This window comes from Drosophila suzukii, assembly GCF_043229965.1.
Source record: "Drosophila suzukii chromosome 2 unlocalized genomic scaffold, CBGP_Dsuzu_IsoJpt1.0 scf_2c, whole genome shotgun sequence".
NCBI lineage: Eukaryota > Metazoa > Arthropoda > Insecta > Diptera > Drosophilidae > Drosophila > Drosophila suzukii.
This window is the reverse complement of record NW_027255896.1, coordinates 20,280,685-20,297,718: the sequence shown is the minus strand read 5'-3', so window position 1 is coordinate 20,297,718 and position 17,034 is coordinate 20,280,685. Positions and strand designations below refer to the sequence as shown.

Below are 17,034 nucleotides of genomic sequence, written 5' to 3'. Positions count from 1 at the left end.
TCAGGAAAATACCAACGCTGACTTAGTGACCCAGTCAGTCAGACTATGCAAGGGTCGCTAAACAGGTCTGTGAATGGTCGCTCAGGTTCGACAAGGCGGAAAACCGTTCGAGTTCCTGGAACAGGTGGAATGGTTCGCCAACACATACGGCTTGGATTTAGACATGATTCCCGAGCGATGCCGGCATTGCTTAAGAGAAGGGCTTTGAAGTGGTTCAACGCCAACAACAAACAATGGAAAACCTGGTCGGAGTTCATATATACCTTCCACACATACTTTCTTTCGAGAGACTTCTTCACCAGGCTGGCGGATCAGGTCAGGCAACGGAAGCAGGGCTTCAGCGAGTCGTTCAAAGACTACATGATCAACATGCAGACGATGGTGAGGCCACTTAATAATTCTGCGAAAGAGACCCTAAGGATCATAAAGGAAAACTGCACCCCTAGTCTAAGGATCTTCCTAAGGGCGTACAAAGTGTCGCACCTGGACGCTCTGATGATTATATTAGCAAATGAGTACGAAGAACTCGAAAAGGAACGGGAAGCGTTCGCGCAAGAAAGCAAATTCTCGAAGTCCAAGTCGGCATCACCAACGCAGATAACATGTAGAAGATGCGAAGAGACAGGCACCCAGGAGACACGGGGAAACGACCAATGGTCGCCACCTAACCGAGTCCCACGGCAGCAGGCAACAGGTGCACCACGCGAAGGCCAATGGACACCACCACAACAGCAACAGATGCAGCCAACAAACACTGTGTGTAGGCCACCAAGTACAACACAAAGGCCTCGTGAAACGACACACATTACAGACCCCAAGGAGGTCTGCCGAAAGTGCAGCGGTCATGGACACTGGGCGCGGGGATGTCGACACCAACGCCTGTTGTTCTGGTGGGTGAGCGGGAGAGAAGGCGTCAGGAGCATCGAATGCTGCCGGCAAGTTCGGTTGGCAGACGAAAGATGTTGCGGAATCGATGAACAGCTGGAGGTGTATATCGCTTTCGGGAAAAGCGACTGGGAATGAGCCTGCTGATACTACCAGGGGTAGTGGATTCATTGGTGTTGGGATGGAACTTTCTAACACAAGTCGGAACTGAGATTAAATGTGCTGTACACGAAATAATAATACCGGCCAGGAATCGACACAATGGATGGCCAATTTTTCAGGAAAAAGCTGTTGTATCTTGGTCATCGAGTGAGTAGCGAAGGAATAGGCACGGATCCGGAAAAGGTAGTAGCCATCGCCGAATTAGAGCCACCATCAACAGTAAGTGAGCTCCGGCAGTACCTGGGCGTAGCATCATGGTACCGCCGGTTTGTACCTGACTTCGCAAAAATAGTCAAACCTCTCAACGACCTGCAACGCAAGAGCAATAAGTGGGTGTGGCGTGCCCGGATTTCGACAAGCCATTTATCTTGCAAACTGACGCGAACGACTACGGAGCAATCTAGACCCAGGAGACTGAACGAGGCGAAAAGGTAATCTCTTACTCAAGTTGAACGCTCAACGGCGCTGAGAAGAATTACTCAACGAACGAGAAGGAGTGCTTGGCAATTGTCTGGCCGATCCGAAAGCTTAAACCATATCTGCAAGGTTAGTAGTAACCGACCACATGGGTCTGAAGTGACGCAGGTGCCAGAAGACCATGGGCTACGGTATGTGCGGACTTCGTCGGACCCCTGTTGCGTTCAAAGCACGGCAACCAAATGCTTCTGGTACTAATAGACCGGTTCTCCAAGTGGAGAGCCCGACTGTGAGAGCAAATAGGACGGTGAAGACAATGACAGCGCAGTTCGCAGGGCAGAACCAAAGAAACTGGGACGAAAAATGGCCGGAAATCACGCTGGCAGTAAACACGAGCGTGTCGGAATCCACAGGTTACACACCGTCGTTCAGAGAACCAAGACTACCGAGCGCCCTATACGACAGAGAGACGGTAGGGACCGGACGACTGACTGAGACCCAGAGGAGAAGGCCAACAAACGTAGGGAAATCTTCGAGATTGTAAGGCGGAATCTGAAGAGAGACTCCCAGGATCAGGCTAGGCATTGTAACCTAAGGAGGAGGCAATGGACGCCAGTGGAGGGTGCCGTCGTGTCGGTGAAAGAACACCAGTTATCAAAAGCGGCCGAAGGGTTCGCAGCAAAATTGGTCCCAAGATACGACGGACCTTAACAAGTCATGGGTTTTGCGTCTCGAGTAATCTGCAAAATACGACACGTAAACACAAAGAAAGAGCGGACCATCCACGAAAGCGAGCTGAAACAGCAACAAACGGAAAACACAAGCGAGCGGCTACAACAAGCAGACACAATAGACGCAAGACAACATTGAAACTCCAAGGATAACTACAAGGATTCTTAAAGGATAATACGAAAGGAGTCCAAGGATAACTCCAAGGATTCTCAAAGGATATTACAAGAGAGTCCAAGGATAACTTCAAGGATTCTCAAATAATACGACGAAAGAGTTCAAGGATAACTCTAAGGATCCTCAAAGGATAGTACAAACACACTCCAAGGATAAATGCAAGGATTCGCAAGGGATAACTCCGGGGACTCGCCAAGGATACTACGAAATAACTACAAGAACACGTTAAGATAAATCCAAGGCATCTCCAAGGATACTACAGGGCAACTACAAAGGTACAAGGAAATACGAGAATGACAAGAACACAAAGGGGCAGACCAGGGCGTCCAAAGACTCGATGGGGACTGATCGGAGAACACGCATCAGCAGTCTGCCGAAGGAAGGGGGAAGACGGCACAGATCAGAGAGCTGTACCGTAGATCTGGGTAGGAAGGAGGAGAATGCCGGAGGGAAATAAAATCGACTTGTCAGGGGACGGCAGCGTGCTCAAGGAGATCCTGGAGGAGGGCAAGCGCACAGAGACGCCACACACCGGATGCACTGTTTCCCTGCACTACACGGGTCGCCTGGTCGATGGCACGGAATTTGATTCCAGAGTTGGCCGCAATGAGCTCTTCGAAGTTTCGCTCGGCAAAGGCAATGTTATCAAGGCCTTCGACATGGGGGTGGCCACCTTGGCGCCTCGGTAGGCGGTCGTTTGGCACTGGCGATCGATGGGCACACGCAAAATGCAAACATCGTTCACGGTGAATATCGCAGCGAGCAAGTGGCAACGCCCCCCCAGCTATAACGGTAGCTGATGGGTATCGATATCATGGGGACCCCGCTTGGTTATCGATAGCTGATGGGTATCGATGCCCAGTGGGAACAGATGGAGGATCGGCGCGGGAGATTTGAAGTTACTACGAGAAGGATGACCAGCGCTGTAGAAACTCAAGGGAGTTCAAAAGCGTCGAGGGAGCTTCGAGGGAGCGTCAGATGGCCGGCCGCTTACCAGATACGCGGCGAATACGCGAGAAAGCTTGGAGAATTCAGTTCAAGAGAGTTATGAGAATTCAGTTCAAGAGAGTTTGGAGAATTCAGTTCGAGAGAGCTTTTGAGAATTTAGTACGAGAGAGCTTGGAGAATTCGGATCAAGAGAGTTTGGAGAGTACCAGGGAGCTTCAAGGATCTTCAGGGAGCTACAGGACTGGAGCACCGAGACAACGAGGCGAGAGGTCGTCGAGACAACCAATACCGTCGGAGACACCGAAGGCCGCAAGTGGCGATATCAAGGCCAACCAAGCTACCAAGTCATTTGTAATAATATACCCGCAATAAACCAACTACGAACCCGTAAATTCTGTGCCTTCTCACTGAGCTACTGGGCGGTCACGTTTATATAAATTTGGTGGGACGAACACACAATCTACTGAGCTAGCCGCAAGAATCTCGTAGCGAGCAGCACAAAAATCAGTTCGTTACATCTGGCGCCCAACGTGATTGTCCCAGCAGTGAAAGCAACTTAAACAGAATGGGAAAGAAGTGGATCTAACGGCTTAAAAAGGAGGACTTCGCCAATGTCGTACAGAGCATTAATGTCGCCCTGGACGGCAGGCTAGACGACATGAGGAAGGCACTGTCGGAGTACTACTCAGAAACGGAGAGCGACCCACAACTCGTCGACACGATAACGAACGCTGAAGGGGACAACCTAGTGGCAAGCCTGAGCGTTGACAACTTACAAGAAGAGGCGCACAGGAGAGAGTCAAGCCAAGTCAGGAAAATACCAACGCTGACTTAGTGACCCAGTCAGTCAGACTATGCAAGGGTCGCTAAACAGGTCCGTGAATGGTCGTTCAGGTTCGACAAGGCGGAAAACCGTTCGAGTTCCTGGAACAGGTGGAATGGTTCGCCAACACATACGGCTTGGATTTAGACATGATTCCCGAGCGATGCCGGCATTGCTTAAGAGAAGGGCTTTGAAGTGGTTCAACGCCAACAACAAACAATGGAAAACCTGGTCGGAGTTCATATATACCTTCCACACATACTTTCTTTCGAGAGACTTCTTCACCAGGCTGGCGGGTCAGGTCAGGCAACGGAAGCAGGTCTTCAGCGAGTCGTTCAAAGACTACATGATCAACATGCAGACGATGGTGAGGCCACTTAATAATTCTGCGAAAGAGACCCTAAGGATCATAAAGGAAATCTGCACCCCTAGTCTAAGGATCTTCCTAAGGGCGTACAAAGTGTCGCACCTGGACGCGCTGATGATTATAACTCGAAAAGGAACGGGAAGCGTTCGCGCAAGAAAGCAAATTCTCGAAGTCCAAGTCGGCATCACCAACGCAGGTAACATGTAGAAGATGCGAAGAGACAGGCACCCAGGAGACACGGGGAAACGACCAATGGTCGCCACCTAACCGAGTCCCACGGCAGCAGGCAACAGGTGCACCACGCGAAGGCCAATGGACACCACCAAGTACAACACAAAGGCATCGTGAAACGACACACATTACAGACCCCAAGGAGGTCTGCCGAAAGTGCGGCGGTCATGGACACTGGGCGCGGGGATGTCGACACCAACGCCTGTTGTTCTGGTGGGTGAGCGGGAGAGAAGGCGTCAGGAGCATCGAATGTTGCCGGCAAGTTCGGTTGGCAGACGGAAGATGTTGCGGAATCGATGAACAGCTGGAGGTGGATATCGCTTTCGGGAACAAGCGACTGAGCATGAGCCTGCTGATACTACCAGGGGTAGTGGATTCATTGGTGTTGGGATGGAACTTTCTAACACAAGTCGGAACTGAGATTAATTGTGCTGTACACGAAATAATAATACCGGCCAGGATTCGACACAATGGAAGGCCAATTTTTCAGGAAAGAGCTGTTGTATCTTGGTCACCGAGTGAGTAGCGAAGGAATAGGCACGGATCCGGAAAAGGTAGTAGCCATCGCCGAATTAGAAAAACCATCAACAGTAAGTGAGCTCCGGCAGTACCTGGGCGTAGCATCATGGTACCGCCGGTTTATACCTGACTTCGCAAAAATAGTCAAACCTCTCAACGACCTGCTACGCAAGAGCAATAAGTGGGTGTGGCGCGCCCGGATTTCGACAAGCCATTTATCTTGCAAACTGACGCGAACGACTACGGCGCAATCTATACCCAGGAGACTGAACGAGGCGAAAAGGTAATCTCTTACTCAAGTTGAACGCTCAACGGCACTGAGACGAATTACTCAACGAACGAGAAGGAGTGCTTGGCAATCGTCTGGTCGATCCGAAAGCTTAAACCATATCTGCAAGGTTAGTAGTAACCGACCACATGGGTCTGAAGTGACGCAGGTGCCAGAAGACCATGGGCTACGGTATGTGCGGACTTCGTCGGAGCCCTGCCGCGTTCAAAGCACGGCAACCAAATGCTTCTGGTACTAATAGACCGGTTCTCCAAGTGGAGAGCCCGACTGTGAGAGCAAATAGGACGGTGAAGACAATGACAGCGCAGTTCGCAGGGCAGAACCAAAGAAACTGGGACGAAAAATGGCCGGAAATCACGCTGGCAGTAAACACGAGCGTGTCGGAATCCACAGGTTACACACCGTCGTTCAGAGAACCAAGACTACCGAGCGCCCTATACGACAGAGAGACGGTAGGGACCGGACGACTGACTGAGACCCCGGAGGAGAAGGCCAACAAATTCAGGGAAATCTTCGAGATTGTAAGGCGGAATCTGAAGAGAGACTCCCAGGATCAGGCTAGGCATTGTAACCTAAGGAGGAGGCAATGGACGCCAGTGGAGGGTGCCGTCGTGTCGGTGAAAGAACACCAGTTATCAAAAGCGGCCGAAGGGTTCGCAGCAAAATTGGCCCCAAGATACGTCGGACCTTAACAAGTCATGGGTTTTGCGTCACCAGTAATCTGCAAAATACGACACGTAAACACAAAGAAAGAGCAGACCATCCACGAAAGCGAGCTGAAACAGCAACAAACGGAAAACACAAGCGAGCGGCTACAACAAGCAGACACAATAGACGCAAGACAACATTGAAACTCCAAGGATAACTACAAGGATTCTCAAAGGATAGTACGAAAGGAGTCCAAGGATAACTCCAAGGATTCTCAAAGGATATTACAAGAGAGTCCAAGGATAACTTCAAGGATTCTCAAATAATACGACGAAAGAGTCCAAGGATAACTCCAAGGATCCTAAAAGGATACTACAAACACACTCCAAGGATAAATGCAAGGATTCGCAAGGGATAGCTCCAGGGACTCGCCAAGGATACTACGAAATAACTACATGAACACGATAAGACAAAGGATTGGGGAAGACGGCACAGATCAGAGAGCTGTACCGTAGATCTGGGTAGGAAGGAGGAGAATGCCAGAGGGAAATAAAATCGACTTGTCAGAGGACGGCGGCGTGCTCAAGGAGATCTTGGAGGAGGGCAAGGGCACAGAGACGCACTCACATTTCGGGTGCTTTCGAGGGCTCCGTGTTTCAGGAATCGCGATGTGGAGTGTGAAACTCAAGGGAGTTCAAAGGCGTCGAGGGAGCTTCGAGGGAGCAACGCAGGAGGACTTGAAGGCTCGGATATGCAAGGAAACGCCGAAGAGTAGGAAGGAGTTTTTATATGTTTCCGGAATTAAGCGCGGAGTGTGAGGAATTGAAACAAATCTCAGCAGCAGCAGCGACAGATGGCCGGCCGCTTACCAGATACGCGGCGAATCCGCGTAGGAACGGCACTGCGGGAAAAGAAAGCTTGGAGAATTCAGTTTAAGAGAGTTAGGAGAATTCAGTTCAAAAGAGTTTGGAGAATTCAGTTCGGGAGAGTTTTGGAGAATTTAGTACAAGAGAGCTTGGAGAATTTGGATTAAGAGAGTTTGGAGAGTACGAGGAAAGAGAGCTTGGAGAGAAAGAGCTAAGGATTAACGGTGGATAGCCGCGCTTAGCACCCTAGTGTGGGGCCGTGTCGAACGGTAAAACCGCGGACTTTGGACCCTGAAGTGGTGCCGTGCGCAGATTCCTAGAACTAACGGTACCAGGAGTCCTATATAAGTGGGCGCAGCTCTGGAAGCAGGATCAGTCATTCACGAGGAGTCAAACCATCAAGATCAGTGAAGATACCAAACGGTCAGTTAACTAAATAAACTACAATGGAGCTACAACAAGTTGAGTCGTCGGAAAAGCAGCGCCCTGGGAGCCTACATGGAGCAAGAGCGCTACATCGAGACATTCGGGATTGGGATACCAGGAATCTCCGAATTGAGACGCAAGTAGCTGAGATCCAGAGGGCATCACACAGCTAGGTGAAGGCCTGTCGTTACACCTAGAGAATCCCAAGTATAACAAGCCAGAAGAGAGATCGGTCAATCGGTACGGTCTCGAGTGGAGTTGTCCAGGAGAGCCCAACGGTTTCGACTCGTGAGGTCCTAGAACGGCGTCTCCGAGTCCCGAGTATAACAAGCCAGAAGGGAGAGCGGTCGATCGATACGGTCTCGAGTGGAGTTGTCCAGGAGAGCCCTACGGTCTCGACTCGTGAAGTCCCGGATAGGCGTACGCCCGAAACCCCGAGTACCAGATGCCATGCTACGTCCAGCCGCACAGCCAGCACAGTGAGGAACAACTGCAACAGTGAGGACGTTCTCGCCTCATGAAGTCCCGGATAGGCGTACGCCCGAAACCCCAAAGACCAGAAGCCACGCTACGTCCAGCCGCGCAGCCAGCACAGCCAGGAGCAGTGCGCAAGACATTGTCAGCAGCAAGCCAGCCACCACATTACGACAAAAACGCAAGACAATAAGCAGAAGGGTGAGGCTTAAGTGGAACGTTCGTTTACACTAGGCGTAGAAGCGATGTAAAGCGCGAGGCAACTTCCTGGCGTTTATCCTTGACTTTCCGCGAGGGCTGAGCAGAAACCCCAGTGGGACCATCCGGGACAGAGCAAGAGACAGGCGGCGGTGTGTCGAAAGGAGTGATCCTGGAGAGCGTAGCATCTGTTCACCCTAGTCTGAGAACGGTGACGCTTCCCTAAGCCCGCACGGCTGACCCCCCTCGCGAGTCCGAGTCGTCATAAGCAGTCATCGAGTCAACGCGTCAGGGACGAGCAGCGAGCGAGCATCTTCAGGGAGCTTCAAGGATCTTCAGGGAGCTACAGGACTGGAGCACCGAGACAACGAGGCGAGAGGTCGTTGAGACAACCAATACCGTCGGAGACACCGAAGGCCGCAAGTGGCGATATCAAGGCCAACCAAGCTACCAAGTCATTTGTAATAGTATGCCCGCAATAAACCAACTGCGAACCCGTGAACTCTGTGCCTTCTCACTGAGCTACTGGGCGGTCACGTTTATATAAATTTGGTGCACGAATCTCGTGGCGAGCAGACCACAAAAATCAGTTCGTTACATCTGGCGCCCAACGTGATTGTCCCAGCAGTGAAAGCAACTTAAACAGAATGGGATAGAAGTGGACCTACCAGCTTTAAAAGGAGGACTTCGCCAATGTCTCACAAAGGCTTAATGTCGCCCTGGACGGCAGGCTAGACGACATGAGGAAGGCACTGTCGGAATACTACTCAGAAACGGAGAACGACCCACAACTCGTCGCCACGTGAACAAACGCTGAGGGGGACAACCTATTGGGAAGCCTGAGTGTTGACAACTTACAAAAAAAGGCAGACAGGAAAGAGTCAAGCCAAGTCAGGAAAATAACAACGTTGACCTAGTGACCAGTCAGTCAGACAATGCAAGGGTCGCTAAACAGGTCCGTGAATGGTCGTTCAGGTTCGACGGGGCGGAAAACCGTTCGAGTTCCTGGAACAGGTGGAATGGTTCGCCAACACATACGGTTTGGATTTAGACATGATTCCCGAGCGATGCAGGAATTGCTTAAGAGAATGACTTTGAAGTGGTTCAACGCCAACAACAAACAATGGAAAACCTGGTCGGAGTTCATATATACCTTCCACACATACTTTCTTTCGAGAGACTTCTTCACCAGGCTGGCGGATCAGGTCAGGCAACGGAAGCAGGGCTTCAGCGAGACGTTCAAAGACTACATGATCAACATGCAGACGATGGTGAGGCCACTTAATAATTCTGCGAAAGAGACCTTAAGGATCATCAAGGAAAACTGCACCCCATGTCTAAGGATCTTCCTAAGGGCGTACAAAGTGTCGGACCTGAACGCGCTGATGATTATATTAGCAGATGAGTACGAAGAACTCGAAAAGGAACGGGAAGCGTTCGCGCAAGAAAGCAAATTCTCGAAGTCCAAGTCGGCATCACCAACGCAGGTAACATGCAGAAGATGCGAAGAGACAGGCACACATTACAGACCCCAAGGAGGCCTGCTAAAAGTGCGGAGGTCATGGACACTGGGCGCGGGGATGTCGTTACCAACGGCTGTTGTTCTGCTGGGTGAGCGGGAGAGTAGGCGTCAGAAACGTTGAATGCTGCCAGCAGACGGGAAATGCCCAGCGATCTCAGCCGCAGAGAGGCGAGCGGGGGTCGCAAGCTGTTATCTCTCCACACGAACGGGAAAGCTGATCGAGTAAGATCAGCAGTTGTCCGCAGCGGTGACGATTGGTGGTGGCACGTACAAGGCCACAATCGACACCGGGGCAACAGCAAGCTTTATACGAACTGGCGGACAACCTGGCTGCCGTCGGGAAGATTACGAGGATACGACGGCAAGTTAGGTTGGCTGACGGAAGATGTGGCGGAATCGATGAACAGCTGGAGGTGGAAATCGCTTTCGGGAACAATCGACTGAGCTTAAGCCTGCTTATACTACCAGGGGTAGTGGATTCATTGGTGTTGGGATGAAACTTTCTATCACAAGTCGGAACTGAGAGTAAGTGTGCTGGACACGAAATAATAATACCGGCCAGGAATCGACACAATGGATGGCTTGAGGAAAGCTTACGGTGGTAGTCCTGAAACAGGCAAGCGAAGATGACAACACGACGAAATTCCTGGAGGCAGAGCTATCGTGTTTCAACAACATGACGGGAACATCGAACATGGCAGAGCATCAGATCACGATGAAAGACGACAAACCAATATAGCAACGATACTACCCCAAGAATCCGAAAGTTCAAGGGGAGATCAATGCGAAGGTGGACGAGCTTCTCCACTCTCAACAAGTCCATACAGCCGTCCCATCGTGTTGCTTAAAAAAAAGTCGGGCGAATGGAGAGAATGGAGCAAATCAACGCCAAGTCTATAAAGGAGCAGCTTGGACCTAAAGACTGGGTACTGGCAAATCCCACTGAAAGAAGATAGCAGGCAGTACACGGCCTTAACAGTGCTGGGGAAAGGCTTATTCCAGTGGAGAGTAATGCCAATCGGAATTCATTCGGCGTTTGCGGATTTTCAACGGATCGGCCCCGAAATGTCACCGCACGCATTTGCTTACCAGGATGACATCGGATCGAACGCTCGCTGGAAGAACACAAGGCTAACCTGAAGGAAGTATTCCTTCGGCTAAAGGAGGATCTGAGGTTAAGCCCGGAAAGTGCCAATTTATCAGGAAAGAGCTGTTGTATCTTGGTCATCGAGTGAGTAGAAAAAGGATGTAGCCATCGCCGAACTAGAACCACCATCAACAGTAAGAGAGCTCCGACAGTACCTGGGCGCAGCATTATGGTACCGCCGGTTTGTACCTGACTTCGCAAAAATAGTCAAACCTCTCAACGACCTTCTACGCAAGGACAATAAGTGGGTGTGGAACACCAGGCGCTTACTCAAGCCGAACGCTCAACGGCGCTGAGAAGAATTACTCAACGAACGAGGAGGAGTGCTTGGCAGTCGTCTGGGCGTTCCGAAAGCTTAAACCGTATCTGGAAGGTTAGTAGTAACCGACCACGTGGGGCTAAAGTGGCTCAACAGCATAGAAAGCCCTTCAGGGAGGTTCGCCAGATGGGCCCTGAAGTTGCAGCAGTTCGACTTCGAAATAGCGCACAGGAAAGGACAACTCAACGTGGTGACAGACGCTTTGTCAAGGCAGCCACTACCGGAAACGCTTTGAGTGATCAAGGAGACGTCGGCGGCGGAAGCTTCTGCAGAACGCAGCTGGATTCAGGAAATGCGCGAAAAGATAAGGACCCAGCCGCAAAAGTATCCGGACTGATGGAGGGTAACACCCTGTACAGGAATATACCCCAAAGAGTGGGCAGCGAGGATGTCGCAACATGGAAGATGTGCGTCCCGAAACGTCTACAGGAAATGGTGGCGGGCTCAAGAAGATCCTGGAGGAGGGCAAGGGCACAGCACTGTGGATGCACTACACGGGTCGCCTGGTCGATGGCACGGAATTTGAATCCAGCGTCGGCCGTAATGAGGTTCGAGGTTCCGCTCGGCAAAGGTAATGTTATCAAGGCCTTCGACATGGGGGTGGCCACCATGAAGATCGGCGAACGCTGCTTAATGACATGTGCTCCCAATTACGCTTACCAAGCTGCTGGCAGCCCGCCCGCCATTCCTCCGGATGCTACTCTGAACTTTGAGCTGGAGATGATGGGCTGGAAGGGCGAGGATCTGAGTCCAAATCAGGACGGCAGCATTGACCGCACCATTTTGGAGGACAGCGATAAGAAGCGCACTCCCAGCGATGATGCCTTCGTCAGGGCTCACATTTCGGGTGCTTTCGAGGGCTCCGTGTTTGAGGAATCGCGATGTGGAGTGTGACTACGGAGTGGGGTTTAATGCAGGAAGCAGAAAACAAACACCACTGTACTTACCTGCTGCGAGGCAAATGCGAAGTCCTCTCCGCATCCGGTCTTGAGTGTTGTAAGCGTGGACCCAGGTTCAGTCAGCTGAGGACGACGGAAGGCAGAGAGAGAATAAAGGGAGGGAGAGAAAGGTTGGGATAGAAAGGAGTAAAGAAGTGCGAAAACTTACCTTTGAAAGTTGCAAAATCACCATGACCCAGGGAAGGGGGCGCCTCGATAGGCGGTCGTTTGGCACTGGACGATAGTGCGATCGATGGGAACACGCAAAATGGAAACATCGTTCATGGTGAACATGCAGCGAGCAAGTCGCAACGGTGCCCCAGCGATATAGGTCGCTGGTGGGTATCGATATCATGCGGACCCCGCTGGGTTATCGATAGATGATGGGTATCGGAATGTGCGTGGAAGATGTGCGTCCCGAAACCACTACAGGAAACGGATAACGATTCTGAAACTTTTGGATTCTGAAACTTTTATCAACGCAGTAAAGACAGGTATTTCACTTTTTGGGGTTCCTAGTCGTATCATTGCAGATCAAGGTTGGAGCTTTGCTAATGGTCGATTCCGTGACTTCTGTTCATTAAATAAAATTCAGTTACATTTTATTGCAACAGGGGCAAGCAGGGCAAACGGCCAAGTGGAGCGCGTGATGAGACGTTGAATAAAACGTTGAACGCAGGTGAGACAGGCGAAGGCTCTTGGCAGGATGCGTTGATGGACGTCCAGTTAGCTATGAATTGTACTAGTAATCTGGTGACTAATTTCAGCCCCTTAGAATTACTAAAAGGAAAATAGGCAAAACCTTTGGGCACGTTACCCATAATAGCTGAACCTTAGGTAGATTGTAAGGAAGCTTGGGCCGAAACTAAAGAAAATATGGATAAAAATGTAAAAAATGATAAATGAAAATGAGGAACGGCATTAAACGAAATTGGATCCCAAGATTAAGGGACCGCTTTTGGTAATAGAATTGCTGGAAGGTGATCGTTACCTGTTAAAATCATTGACTAGTAAAAGAATTTAAAAGTATCCGCTTGAGAGCTAGCGAAAATTACCAGATAAGCGAGTTGCATCTGAGTTGGTCGAAGAGAGTGACGGCGTCACCTAAGAGGGGTGCACGGGACATTACACACAGAGGCTAAGTTTGATCTAAAAAGAGATTGTAGCTCTAAGGGTGCATATCGTCGCAAGTGGCGGCAAGAGCCTGTACTGTGTTGTGATAAATTGTAAGCTAATGGTCGGGTTTGCGCAGATGAGTACAAGCTACTAATGAGAAAGAGTTATCTTGCCAAACTGTCATTTGAAGACTCAAGAAATGTATTAAGGGCTAAAAAAAGTCATGATGTAAGTTAATGAGTAAGTTCGAATTCGTTTCTAATTAGCAAGATGTAATGCCAATCAAATGTTAAGCCATGCACACGAGGACGTGTAATAGCCAGAATAGCCGTGTAAAGAGAATTAAAATTAATAATATCTAGTGTAAAATAAAATCAATGTAACTGAGAGAAACCTGTCTTTAGAAATAAAGAGTTGAGAGAAAGAAGTTAAACCTTCTTAAGAGATTCAAGACGTAATTGTTGTTGCAATAAGGAGAGTGAAATTAAAGGTAGTATATATTAAATTAAAAATGACAAGAACACAATAGAGTTCTGCAGAGTAGTAGAGTGTTCAGGACTCATTTCTTTCGAGAACCTTCGAACGGGCAACACGAACAATTGTTCTCGCTGCGCATCTTAGTAAGAAAACCCAAGTGCAAATATAATCATGAAGTGCAAATCAACTCGCGAAGCGGCGAAGAGACCCCTATATCCGACATACATATGTATCTCCAAAGAATTGATGACTTCAAACAGGCATTTATTTCATCAGTAGAAGTTGATCGAGAAATGACAGGCACTTTTTGACAAAAGTCCTCTGGCAGTAATACCAATGCACCACCAATGAGCTGTTGATTTGCGTTCATCTGTATTATTCGCCATTGTACACTCGTCCAATAAAATAATTAACGTTAGTAAAGATGTAACATAGCTTTTCTATTCCAAGCGAATTCTTTGTCTCAATCCAAAAGCGTCAAATAAAAATTTGTTGTGTTCCTGAATAAGTCAAGCTGTTGCTTCGCTTCTCTCTTGTCAACGAAGTGATTGGGTGGATGCTTCAATGGATTGGAGTGGGAGCATAGGTTGGACCACCCACTAGCCGTTCCTAAGACGCTACAAAAGGTGACCGTCCAAAACTTCCTCGGAAAGGTTTTAATAGCCCACAATAGACAGATAGCTTACCTATACTGTCCGTTTTTTCTGTAATCTGATTCCACTTTGCCATGACAGCCATACAACTTCTAATCTTTCATCCCCCGAGTCTTCCATACATTCATGTATATCTTGTAATCAACGTCCACTGAAGAAAATCCTCATCTTGTGGGAATTACCACAAGGTAATTCAAAATTACTTTTGAACTAATTAGCTTTTTTATTAGTTATTGCTAAATTAAAATACGAATTTCAGGTTGCTTTAGGCTTGTTAACAATTTATTAGCGAGAGAGAGTACAGCAGGCGAGACGAAAGTGCATTTAATGTCGAGATCAGAATTCGTACTCATTTTACAAAGGAATAGCCAGCCGAATGCTGGGCCCAAGAATGCAAGTACACAAAAAACGAGAGAGCTAGATAGAGATCGAATTAAGTTAATAAGCTGCTGCGGCTGCGTCAACCGACATACACCCCCCGTTCGAAGCCTGGGTTTCAACATCATCCTTAAGGGGAAGCAGACACAGCTTGATTACTGCTCGCTTTGTCACTCCTGATGCTGTCTTCAGAACGGCAACTCGAGCAACCCCATCTCCACCGAACAGAAGCTCGATCACTCTGGCGAGGGGCCACTTCATGGGAGGCAAGTTTTCGTCCTTAACCAGAACTAAGTCATCGACAACCAGGCCAGGTTTTGGGGTGCGCCACTTGGAGCGCTGCTGCAGTAATGTTAAGTATTCTTCCTTCCTTTGGGACCTGCAAGTAAGCCAGACTGGTCACATCCGGCTCGACGAAAGAGGAAGGCGGACCACCATTCAAAAAATGTGCTGGGGTTAATACATCCAGATCAGCTGGGTTTTCTGAAACCGAGACTAATGGTCGAGAATTAACAACCGCCGATATGTGACACACCAGGGTCCGCAACTCCTCAAAGGCTATAACAGCAAAGCCAACAGTGCGGTAGAAATGATGCTTAGCGATCTTCACAGTCGCTTCCCAAAGACCGCCAAAGTGTGGCGACCTAGGAGGAATGAAACACCAATCAATAGCCTCCGCTAGGCAAAAGTCCAACGTAGCTCTCTGGTGATCACTGCTGAGGAATAGGCGCCTTAGTTCAAGCAGCTCATTGCGGCCGCGAACAAAGTTGGTTGCATTATCAGACCAAATCTGCCGCGGCCTTCTTCTAGTGCATATAAATCGTTTGAGGCCATGTAGAAACGATACCGGAGAGAGATCCTTGATGAACTGCAAATGAATAGCCTTCGTGGCGAAACAAATGAAGACGCAAACGTAGCATTTTACTGGAGGCTTGCTTCGCGCCTCTGACTTGTAGAAAAATGGCCCGCAAAAGTCAATGCCAGTGACTTCGAACGCATGAGATCCATCAAGTCGCTCCTTTAGAAGATCCGCCATGATATGCTCTACTACTCGAGGCTTCATTCGAAAGCATCTAATACATTTGTTTACCGCCTTTATAACAGTCTTCCTCCCCCCAATAGGCCAATATTGGGATTGAATTATGCCAAGTAATGCCCGTGGCGCAGTGTGCACATTGCGTTCATGAAAGTGAGTAATAATGGCAATAGTGACCGAATGACTCCGCGGTAATATAATTAAATGACGCACATTAAAATCCAGAGAAGAATTCCTTAGCCGTCCATCCACTCTAAGAAGCCCAAATTGGTCAATGAATGGCGAAAGAGATGCGAGCGAGCTGGAGGAGTGCACCATTCCCTTTGACTGCAATGATTTGATGTCATCCCATAAATGTGAGCGCTGGACAAGACGAAGCAACAGTAGAGTACCGCCTTGAAGGTCAGACACCGTGAGCGTAGGGCGATGGATGCGACTACTAAACTTATAGACGTATCCGAAAATTCTTTGAAAGGCAGCAAAGGAATTGGCAAATTTTGAACTGGCCACTATGTCTTCGTATGGAGATTTTGTTAGTAGAATCCTCCGGCGAACCTTAAGCGTTGGCTGTTCAGCAGTGATTGGGGTCGGCCAGTCAGCTTGGGGCCACAGAGGAATTTTGGTCCATGAGCCCAGAGCGGAGACTCGTTGAGCTCAGCAGGAAAAGCACCTCGGGAGAGAATGTCAGCTGGATTTAAAGAAGTTGAAACATATCGCCACTCCACTGACTCACTTAGCTCTTGAACGGCAGCTACTCGGTTCGCTACAAAAATATTGAATCTGGTCGGCTCGTCTCGGATCCATTAAAGCGCTACCGCAGAGTCGCTCCAGCAGTAAAACTTTCCCTCAAATGCACTCGTCCCAGCCACTTCTGCGATGAGCCTAGAGAGGAGTTCCGCCCCACACAGTTCCAGCTTGGGCACAGTGAGTGTTTTCAAGGGGGATACCCTTGACTTTGAGCAAAGTAATTGAGATCGGCCGTTGCAAACGATGTAGACACAGGCACCATATGCTTCTATGCTGGCATCACAAAATCCATGAATTTTACTCTCAGAGTTTGGAGAACGAACCAGCCGAGGAAATGACGCATGCCTAATCTGCCCAAAGTCGAACATATAGCACTCCATTCCGTATTCTGTGACTCAGGAAGGCTTTCATCACATCAACTTCTCCTTGCACAGTTGTTGACAGAAAATTTTCGATCTTGTGATCATATGTTCAACCAACCCGAGAGGATCGTAAAAGCGCGCTATTGCAGACAGGACAGATCGCCTGCAGGGGCTTGATGT

The 17,034-nt window shown here is 49.2% G+C and overlaps 1 protein-coding gene across 1 annotated transcript; it reads left to right on the top strand.

Moving 5' to 3' along the window:
• The first annotated feature begins 2,722 nt into the window (after positions 1 to 2,722).
• Positions 2,723 to 12,041, top strand: LOC139354331 (FK506-binding protein 59-like). Its single transcript, XM_070998554.1, has 3 exons — positions 2,723 to 2,973; positions 4,223 to 4,232; positions 11,696 to 12,041. The coding sequence occupies exons 1-3, from the start codon at positions 2,811 to 2,813 to the stop codon at positions 12,039 to 12,041; spliced, it is 519 nt and encodes a 172-aa protein (XP_070854655.1). The 5' UTR covers positions 2,723 to 2,810.
• Positions 12,042 to 17,034: the final 4,993 nt, after the last annotated feature.